Raw genomic sequence first — 11,348 nt, 5'->3', positions numbered from 1 at the left:
GAACATTAAGTCTACGTTAGTGTATTTTTGCAAACAAAAACATCTGTAATGTTAATGCATACTGCCACAGCGCACTGTCGTGTTTTCTTTTACTTTGTAAAAATGCGAAGTATAATATATTGCTTTAAAATTAGTTAAATAATGCTTAACAATAAACAATTAAACGTAATAAAGTTAGGAGTCCAAAAACTACTACAGGTACAAAATAAAGAGCCGAAAGAGCCGACTCTTCCTGGTAAGCGGAGCCAATTGATACGACTCCTCATAAGAGCCTATGTCTACGTCTAAAACAGTACCATATTTCCTTTAAAGGATAAATTGCGTTTTGACTGTTTTGTCCTCTTTTATGCATATAGTTTGGACACTCAATGGTTTATGTATTTTTGAACCCAATGGTTCTTAACATACACGCAAGCATGGCTACGACACCACAAACGGTGCTTTATGCAGTACAGTATTAGGGCCACTTTTGATGACGCTAGAACGGGGAAGTGACACCAGTGTTCAAATGATTTAATTCAAAGTTCATTTAGCAAATGTGTATCGCTTATAAATCAGTTCATTCTCGTGTCCTAAGCTTATTTGCTGGGTCTTTTGTTCCCGGAGATTGTTGACTGGTTGCATTAATGTGTTTTTTTATGTAATAAGGATGGCTAACGGATGTGCAGTAAATGCTCGAGCAGTTCTTCAGCAGTGTTTACATGCTAAACTACAGGTGAAACCCGCCGATGAGGAAAGTGAAGCTCGGTTTGTTGAGGTAATGTGTTTTTTCTTTCAACTTCAATATTCAATAGTTTTATTAACAAAATTATTACTAAAACTATTACTATTTCTAGGTTAATCACAGACTGGTGTCATTGAACAAACATCTAGCTAGTTTTCTTATGTGGAATTGATTCTAAAGCTGTACAATCGGCTCTTTGAATGAAAGCCCTGGATTGTGAGAATCGACTCCTTGGGATTCACTAACAGACCCAAATACAGCATCATGTAACTGCACCCTTCTGGCCAAATTCAGTATTCAGTTATTCATTCATTGTGTGTTTTACCACCACATCATCCTATTCAGGGTCGTAGTGGGTCCAATTTACTGTGCGAAAGGTTGAAAGCACCCTGGACAGGTTGCCTCACAGCAAGAAGGTCCTGGGTTCGATTCCCCAGGTGGGGCGGTCCAGGTCCTTTCTGAGTGGAGTTTGCATTTTCTCCCCATGTCCGCTTGGGTTTCCTCCCACAGTCCAAAGACCTGCAAGTGAGGTGAATTGGAGATACAAAATTGTCCAAGACTGTGTTCGATATAACCTTGTGAACTGATGAACCTTGTGTAATGAGTAACTACCGTTCCTGTCATGAATGTAACCAAAGTGTAAAACATGATCTCTGATTAATCTGTCTTTGGACAGTGGGAGGAAACTCACACAGACATGGGGAGTGTGCCAACTTCACACAGAAAGGACCTGGACCTCTCCATCGGGGAATCAAATCCAGGACCTTCTTGCTGTAAGGCAACAGTGCTACCCATGAGCCACCTGAAATTCAATATGTATTTCTAAAATACATATTGTAAACACTGCAGCAATCAGTTGATTTTACTCTGCAAATATTAATACACTGCTAGCGTATTTAATACAATAAAAACAAACTAAGCATCACATTAAACTAGTAATTTATTAACTACCTCTTTGTCAAGGATCACAGCTTGTAAATGCTTATTTATTCTTTGGATAAACTATTTGTTGCTGAGTGTGATCTTTCTCTATGAGTTAGCTGCACAATATCAAGAAGACATGATGAGGATTGCAAACATTGTATGCATTTGTAGCTGTAGCCTAGTGGTTAAGGTACTGGTCCAGTTGTCAGAAGGTTGCTGGTTCAAGCGTCACCACTGCCAGGTTGCTTCTGTTGGGCCCTTGAGCAAGGCCCTTAACCCTCAATTGCTTAGATTGTATACTGTCTCAACTGTAAGCCGCTTTGGATAAAAGCGTCTGCTAAATGCTGAAAATGTAAATGTAATACATTTGAGGAAGCTCTTGTCTTAATCAATGTATTTTAAACCCATGACCTTGAAAATACACTAATACAAGATTTGCATTTTCACACAGATTAACCGTGGAATGGTCATCTACATTTGCTTCTTCAAAGGTGCAACCGAAGATATGATTCCCAAAATGGGTATTTCTTACTTATATACTGAAAACTTCACCATTATTATGGCATACATAATTCATAATGTGAATAAAAGAACTAAATGTATCTACTTTTCTTCTTACAGTGAACAGCCTCCTAAACATGAAGCTAAGTGAAACAGAATCTGGAAAATATACTTCAGTTCTTGATCTGCCTGGTAGTGTCCTCATTGTACCTCAAGCAACCCTAGGAGGGAAGGCTAAGGGTAAAGTCATGCAGTATCATGGTAACATCAGAAAAGAGGATGGGCAGAAACTCTATGCCAGCTTTGTTGATAACTGTCAGAAGGAGGTGTGTTCATCAAGTAAATGCTGTGAGGCTGGGACAGAAGTTAAATATGGAACCTACGGCAACAGACAGGTCCTGAAGCTGGACACGAATGGACCTTATACACATTTATTGGAGTTTTAAGAGTTTGATGTGTGTATTAGATAGACAAATAAAAAGGACCATTTATTTAATTAAATATTTTGAAATAAAAACATACTTTTGTTTATTCTTGTGTTTGTTTTATGTGGCTTGTTCTTTGGCTATACATTTTTATACTTATTTTGTTTTATTTCTTACAATTTCTCACACCACCTATTCAACCCACGTTAGTAAGCTAGATGAGTCTGCTTACAGATGGGTGGTTGATCAGGTTGTCCTCTGGAGCAGTCAGAACAATCTGGAGCTGAACACAGCAAAAAACAGTGAAGATGACCGTGGACTTCAGGAGGAGCCCCCCAACTTTGCCAGCACTCACTATCTTAGACAGAACTGTGATGGCTGTGGAGTCCTACAAGTTCCTGGGCACAACGATCTCCAAGGACCTGAAGTGGGACAGTAACATCAACTCCATCATCAAGAGGGCCCAGCAGAGGATGTACTTCCTGTACCAACTGAAGAAGTTCAACCTACCCCAAGAGCTGATGGTGCAGTTCTACACAGCCATCATAGAGTCTGTCATCACAGTGTGGGGCAGCTCAGCCACCAAACATGACACCAAGAGACTGCAGCGCATCATCAGGTCTGCAGCGAGGACCTTTGATGTAAAGCTTCCCACACTGCTGGACCTGCATGCCTCCAGAACCAGGAAGCGCACAGGGAAAATCATCATTGACCCGTCTCACCCTGGCCATAACCTGTTTCGGGCGCCTTTCATCAGGCCGACGCTTCAGCTACATAAAGACCAGAACAACCGGGCTACAAAGAAGCTTTTTTCCACACTCCATTGTGCTCATGAACAATTGAACGCTACAGAACTGTTAATCTTTAGGACACTTGCTCATCTACAAATGACCTATTTAACTTATATAATGACTCGCAACCCTGTTAACACTGGTCTTTCACATTCATTTCATTTCTTATTTATATATAGTATATATCTACTGTATAGTTTTTATACTGCACAGAACTCTGCACCTTTAACCCATAATGTGAATTACACATGCTAATTGTTTACAGGTATGAATGAGTGAAGTGTGTGTTAGAGAGTATGTGTGTGTGTGCGTGTGTGTGTGTGTGTTTAAGACTGTCATTATTGTATTTATCGTGCACTGCTAGCATCTGTATAACCAAAGTCAAATTCCTTGTATGTGTGAGCATACTTGGCCAATAAAGTCTGATTCTGATTCTGGTCAGGACTCTCCCAGGACCACTACAGAGTAGGTGTTATTTGATGGTGGATGATTCTCAGCACTGCAGTGACACTGACATGGTGGTGGTGTGTTAGTGTGTGTTGTGCTGGTATGAGTGGATAAGACACAGCAGAGCTGATGGAGTTTTTAAACACATCACTGTCACTGCTTAACTGAGAATAGTCCACCAACCAAAAAATATCCAGCCAACAGTGCCCCGTGGGCAGCGTCCTGTGACCACTGATAAAGGTCTAGAAGATGACCAACTCAAACGGCAGCAATAGATGAGCGATCGTCCAACTAGGTAGGCGACCAACTAGGTAGGAGTGTCTAATAGAGTCTGATCCACTTGTACCAGCACAACACACACCACCACGTCAGTGTCACTGCATTGCAGAACAGGGTGAAAGCAGGCTAAAAAAGTATGTAGAGAAACAGATGGACTACAGTCAGTAATTGTAAAACTACAAAGTGCTTTTATATGGTAAGTGGAGCTGATAAAATGGACAGTGAGTGTAAAAACAAGGAGGTGGTTTTAATGATATGGCTGATTGGTGTATATACAGTGTATCACAAAAGTGAGTACACCCCTCACATTTCTGCAAATATTTTATTATATCTTTTCATGGGACAACACTATAGAAATAAAACTTGGATATAACTTAGAGTAGTCAGTGTACAACTTGTATAGCAGTGTAGATTTACTGTCTTCTGAAAATAACTCAACACACAGCCATTAATGTCTAAATGGCTGGCAACATAAGTGAGTACACCCCACAGTGAACATGTCCAAATTGTGCCCAAAGTGTCAATATTTTGTGTGACCACCTTTATTATCTAGCACTGCCTTAACCCTCCTGGGCATGAAATTCACCAGAGCTGCACAAGTTGCTACTGGAATCCTCTTCCACTCCTCCATGATGGCATCACGGAGCTGGTGGATGTTAGACACCTTGAACTCCTCCACCTTCCACTTGAGGATGCGCCACAGGTGCTCAATTGGGTTTAGTCCATCACCTTTACCTTCAGCTTCCTCAGCAAGGCAGTTGTCATCTTGGAGGTTGTGTTTGGTCGTTATCCTGTTGGAAAACTGCCATGAGGCCCAGTTTTCGAAAGGAGGGGATCATGCTCTGTTTCAGAATGTCACAGTACATGTTGGAATTCATGTTTCCCTCAATGAACTGCAGCTCCCCAGTGCCAGCAACACTCATGCAGCCCAAGACCATGATGCTACCACCACCATGCTTGACTGTAGGCAAGATACAGTTGTCTTGGTACTTCTCACCAGGGCGCCGCCACACATGCTGGACACCATCTGAGCCAAACAAGTTTATCTTGGTCTCATCAGACCACAGGGCATTCCAGTAATCCATGTTCTTGGACTGCTTGTCTTCAGCAAACTGTTTGCGGGCTTTCTTGTGCGTCAGCTTCCTTCTGGGATGACGACCATGCAGACCGAGTTGATGCAGTGTGCGGCGTATGGTCTGAGCACTGACAGGCTGACCTCCCACGTCTTCAATCTCTGCAGCAATGCTGGCAGCACTCATGTGTCTATTTTTTAAAGCTAACCTCTGGATATGACGCCGAACACGTGGACTCAACTTCTTTGGTCGACCCTGGCGAAGCCTGTTCCGAGTGGAACCTGTCCTGGAAAACCGCTGTATGACCTTGGCCACCATGCTGTAGCTCAGTTTCAGGGTGTTAGCAATCTTCTTATAGCCCAGGCCATCTTTGTGGAGAGCAACAATTCTATTTCTCACATCCTCAGAGAGTTCTTTGCCATGAGGTGCCATGTTGAATATCCAGTGGCCAGTATGAGAGAATTGTACCCAAAACACCAAATTTAACAGCCCTGCTCCCCATTTACACCTGGGACCTTGACACATGACACCAGGGAGGGACAACGACACATTTGGGCACAATTTGGACATGTTCACTGTGGGGTGTACTCACTTATGTTGTCAGCCATTTAGACATTAATGGCTGTGTGTTGAGTTATTTTCAGAAGACAGTAAATCTACACTGCTATACAAGTTGTACACTGACTACTCTAAGTTATATCCAAGTTTCATGTCTATAGTGTTGTCCCATGAAAAGTTTTAATCAAATATTTGCAAAAATGTGAGGGGTGTACTCACTTTTGTGATACACTGTATAATGAATGTTTGTACTTTATTACAAAGCTGTTGGCAACTACAGCTTTAAGGTGCCTATGGAAAAATAGCTTTTTGCAGCATTGTAGTTCAGTTCTGACCCATTCTACTTGGCAGATTGTCTTTAATTCCACGTGGTTGTGAGGGTCACTCTGATAGATTGACAGACTCGTTCTAAATTACCTTCTTATGCGAGAAGTAAATGTGTGAATGTTATTGTTCTGCTCTGGATTAAGGCTTTAAGTAGTGTATTATTTCCATGTGCTTAGTGTTTCTGGGTGATCAGATCCATTGCAACACTGACAAGGATAAAGTGGTTGGTGAAATATTATTAATATTTTAAAACATAGTCACTGAGCACGTTTGGCATATGAATGGCCCCCTGTGCACAAAGCAAGGTCCATAAAGACTTGCTTTAATAAGTTTGATGCGGAGCAACTCGCTGGTGGTAAATTTGGTTTATTTTATGGACTCGGGTTAATCTGAGTCACACAGTAATCTGATATGGTTCACTGGAGTCACTTGTACTGACATCTTGATACTCCTTAAGTGGTACAGTCCCAAAGTAGCCTGTAAGCATTTGCATTTTAATAATAATATAACTACATTTTGTTTTGCTTACAAGAAATTATGCTAATTACTAATCTATACCACTACTACTGATACTACTACTACTAATAATAATAGTATGTGCATAAAATCAGCCACGTAACGAACACCAATGTGTTTAAATGCTTGTTTATTGGAATATTGAATTCATTACTTAGATTCACAGACTGGAATGAAGCCGGTGTTACGGAGAATTCAGTTCCCCCCGTTTCCCCTTTAACGCGCATGTGCAAAAATCATGACGTTTTTTTCAGTCGCTTCGTTGAGCGTCGGTTTATTTGGAATATGTGTTTATAGCGGTATGTTCTTTTCACATTTCATGTTGTATGTTAGGTAGTTTGTGATTAAATACATACTTTAAAGTACTGAGTGAACTACTGTCAGAGGTTTTATTGCTCCACCGCAAGTCAGAGGTTTTCACACTGCTGTCTTCAGCCTTGCTGTCAATCAACTAGAATTAACGTGTCAGATTTATTTGTAAATAAATCCTAATACAGGACATGCTCTTATTCACACACTAGTTTAAGGTTATTCATCTCAGCTGCACTACCATTTACTTTCAAGAATAGTTTCATTTATGGTGATCTCTCTCGTTCATTTAAACTTCACAAACTGCATCCATGTGATTTTAAAATTAACAAACAGTATGTAGAACAAGTTTAACCTATAGATCAGTCCATTATACTAACAACACAGGGGGGAACACATTTACCTGGAGACCTGGGGAATATGGTTCCCCACATGTATATTACTGTGTGTGTAATTATAAAACACTACAGTGATGCTGGTGATGTTAACTGTTGTTATTATGTAGAACAAGTTTAACCTATAGATCAATCCATTATACTAAAACACAGGGGGGAACACATTTACCTGGAGACCTGGAAAAAATGGTTCCCCACATGTATATCACTGTGTGTGTAATTATAAAACACTACAGTGATGCTGGTGATGTATTTAACTGTTGTTATTATGTAGAACAAGTTTAACCTATAGACCAGTCCATTATACTAACAACACAGGGGGGAACACATTTACCTGGAGACCTGGAAAAAATGGTTCCCCACATGTATATCACTGTGTGTGTAATTATAAAACACTACAGTGATGCTGGTGATGTATTTAACTGTTGTTATTATGTAGAACAAGTTTAACCTATAGATCAGTCCATTATACTAACAACACAGGGGGGAACAGATTTACCTGGAGACCTGGGGAATATGGTTCCCCACATGTATATCACTGTGTGTGTAATTATAAAACACTACAGTGATGCTGGTGATGTATTTAACTGTTGTTATTATGTAGAACAAGTTTAACCTATAGATCAGTCCATTATACTAACAACACAGGGGGGAACACATTTACCTGGAGACCTGGAAAAAATGGTTCCCCACATGTATATCACTGTGTGTGTAATTATAAAACACTACAGTGATGCTGGTGATGTATTTAACTGTTGTTATTATGTAGAACAAGTTTAACCTATAGATCAGTCCATTATACTAAAAACACAGGGGGGAACACATTTACCTGAAGACCTGGAGAATATGGTTCCCCACATGTATATCACTGTGATGATTCTTTTTTTTTTTAATGCAAACTACAGGCACACACACATTTTAAGAACAAAATATCTGTATTAGAAATTAGTGTTAAACTAAATTATGCATATATTACAATTATGCAAATATATAATAAAGAAATCCACCTCAATGCAAATTAAAACTTAAATACATATTTATAGCTTAATAGAAATATATATATTTTTAAACGAAATAAAATAAAATCTGGGATGGTGCCCTGGGATTGACTAGCATCACATCCATAGTGCACTCCTGCCGTACGTCCAGTTTCCCCAGGAACAGTTCTGGATCCTCCACGGCCATGACCAGGATAAAGCAGTTACTAAACAGAAATGAATGATTAATTTACTATCTACTTTATAAATAAACTAAAAGAGCAACATAAAATAAAATACAGCAACAAGCAAACTTTTTAGAAATAACATCCCAGTTAACCTTGGTCTAATCTTCAGTACATGCCAGACAATGAAGGTCTTCCTCTACTGGTGGGTTGCCAACACATGACTGGTGGTACCATCTGTCACATCCATCACAGGCTATAATAGATAGATCACTTTATTAATCCCAGAGGGAAAGTCAAGGACATACATATATAATAGCATGGTGCAATGAAAAAGCCAATAAAATTAAGGCATTATTACTATTTCTTTGGTACCACCAGTCATGTGTTGGCAACCCACCAGTAGAGGAAGACCTTCATTGTCCGGCATGTACTGAAGATTAGACCAAGGTTAACTGGGATGTTATTTCTAAAAAGTTTGCTTGTTGCTGTATTTTATTTTATGTTGCTCTTTTAGTTTATTTATAAAGTAGATAGTAAATTAATCATTCATTTCTGTTTAGTAACTGCTTTATCCTGGTCATGGCCGTGGAGGATCCAGAACTGTTCCTGGGGAAACTGGACGTACGGCAGGAGTGCACTATGGATGTGATGCTAGTCAATCCCAGGGCACCATCCCAGATTTTATTTTATTTCGTTTAAAAATATATATATTTCTATTAAGCTATAAATATGTATTTAAGTTTTAATTTGCATTGAGGTGGATTTCTTTATTATATATTTGCATAATTGTAATATATGCATAATTTAGTTTAACACTAATTTCTAATACAGATATTTTGTTCTTAAAATGTGTGTGTGCCTGTAGTTTGCATTAAAAAAAAAAAGAATCATCACAGTGATATACATGTGGGGAACCATATTCTCCAGGTCTTCAGGTAAATGTGTTCCCCCCTGTGTTTTTAGTATAATGGACTGATCTATAGGTTAAACTTGTTCTACATAATAACAACAGTTAAATACATCACCAGCATCACTGTAGTGTTTTATAATTACACACACAGTGATATACATGTGGGGAACCATATTCCCCAGGTCTTCAGGTAAATGGGTTCCCCCCCTGTGTTTTTAGTATAATGGACTGATCTATAGGTTAAACTTGTTCTACATAATAACAACAGTTAAATACATCACCAGCATCACTGTAGTGTTTTATAATTACACACACAGTGATATACATGTGGGGAACCATATTCCCCAGGTCTCCAGGTAAATCTGTTCCCCCCTGTGTTGTTAGTATAATGGACTGATCTATAGGTTAAACTTGTTCTACATAATAACAACAGTTAACATCACCAGCATCACTGTAGTGTTTTATAATTACACACACAGTAATATACATGTGGGGAACCATATTCCCCAGGTCTCCAGGTAAATGTGTTCCCCCCTGTGTTGTTAGTATAATGGACTGATCTATAGGTTAAACTTGTTCTACATACTGTTTGTTAATTTTAAAATCACATGGATGCAGTTTGTGAAGTTTAAATGAACGAGAGAGATCACCATGAATGAAACTATTCTTGAAAGTAAATGGTAGTGCAGCTGAGATGAATAACCTTAAACTAGTGTGTGAATAAGAGCATGTCCTGTATTAGGATTTATTTACAAATAAATCTGACACGTTAATTCTAGTTGATTGACAGCAAGGCTGAAGACAGCAGTGTGAAAACCTCTGACTTGCGGTGGAGCAATAAAACCTCTGACAGTAGTTCACTCAGTACTTTAAAGTATGTATTTAATCACAAACTACCTAACATACAACATGAAATGTGAAAAGAACATACCGCTATAAACACATATTCCAAATAAACCGACGCTCAACGAAGCGACTGAAAAAAACGTCATGATTTTTGCACATGCGCGTTAAAGGGGAAACAGGGGGAACTGAATTCTCCGTAACACCTGTTCAGCCAAATCATCTGAGTCTGCGGTTTCGGTGAGCCTGCTTACTCGCCTTGTGTACTTAGCAGCAGCCAATCAGAGGACTCATATGACCCCGGACTCGTGATTCCTGATTCAGTACGAAGATTAGAATCATTAACCCGGGTGATTCAGGAACCGCCCAGATCTACTCCAGTAGCCTGCAAAGATTCCAACCTCAAACACAGTGAACTACCCTACGGAGCCCCTTAGGGGTCACTAAGGAAAAAAAATATGTGAAGACAAAATCCGTACCCTCAGTTTAGTAAACCGTACGCACGGTTTAGTAATCCGTACCCTCGGTTTAGTAATCCGTACCCTCGGTTTAGTAAACCGTACGCACGGATTGTCTGCGCTACAAGTTTTATTGTGCGCCCACACCCCGTTTTACGGTAATACAGTTGCGAAGCATTGAAGAGAATAAAGCATCTTTTTACAGCTGGGGTGATGGGATAGCAAACTTATTAAAAAGTAAAATCAAAATCTTATCAAATGCCACCCCACAATCATAAATAACACGAGTACTCAGCTTGTGATTTGAGAGTATTTTACCTTAGGAATTTAGAATAATAGGATTGCAAACTAACGTAAAGTGAAATGTACAGTATAAATGTCTGAGACTCATAAAGTCAGTAAGTAGAAGTATTCTTTAAGAGTCTGATGGGGTGATTTGATAATAATTTGATTTGCATTTTACTTTACGTTGGTTTGCAATCCTATTATTCTAAATTCCTAGGGTAAAATAGTCTCAAAATCACAAGATAAGTACTAGTGTTATTTATTTATTTATTGTTTATTTATTGTTATTGATTTGACTTTTTAATAAGTTTGCTATCCCATCACCCCAGATTACTACAGTAAAGATGTCTGAAATGTATTCCATTAATAAAAGAGTTAATGCTCTTAAAGAAAAAAGTGGAGTGCTCTGATAATAATT

General features: G+C 39.1%; 1 protein-coding gene and 1 long non-coding RNA gene across 2 annotated transcripts; one reads left to right on the top strand and one right to left on the bottom strand.

Annotated features, from left to right (window-relative positions):
- The first annotated feature begins 501 nt into the window (after positions 1-501).
- LOC134325476 (D-aminoacyl-tRNA deacylase 2-like) lies at positions 502-2,680 on the top strand. The gene is made up of 3 exons (XM_063007687.1): positions 502-757; positions 2,100-2,169; positions 2,270-2,680. The coding sequence occupies exons 1-3, from the start codon at positions 650-652 to the stop codon at positions 2,593-2,595; spliced, it is 504 nt and encodes a 167-aa protein (XP_062863757.1). The 5' UTR covers positions 502-649; the 3' UTR covers positions 2,596-2,680.
- A 5,534-nt stretch (positions 2,681-8,214) lies between these two features.
- LOC134325783 (uncharacterized) lies at positions 8,215-10,386 on the bottom strand. The gene is made up of 3 exons (XR_010014351.1): positions 10,276-10,386; positions 8,587-8,687; positions 8,215-8,473 (listed from the first exon to the last, which is right to left on the bottom strand). It is a non-coding gene; the product is annotated as an uncharacterized LOC134325783 (long non-coding RNA).
- Positions 10,387-11,348: the final 962 nt, after the last annotated feature.

The sequence above is a fragment of the Trichomycterus rosablanca genome, chromosome 13 (assembly GCF_030014385.1).
Source record: "Trichomycterus rosablanca isolate fTriRos1 chromosome 13, fTriRos1.hap1, whole genome shotgun sequence".
NCBI lineage: Eukaryota > Metazoa > Chordata > Actinopteri > Siluriformes > Trichomycteridae > Trichomycterus > Trichomycterus rosablanca.
The sequence above is the reverse complement of the archived record's forward strand: the minus strand, read 5'-3'. Positions and strand labels throughout refer to the sequence as shown.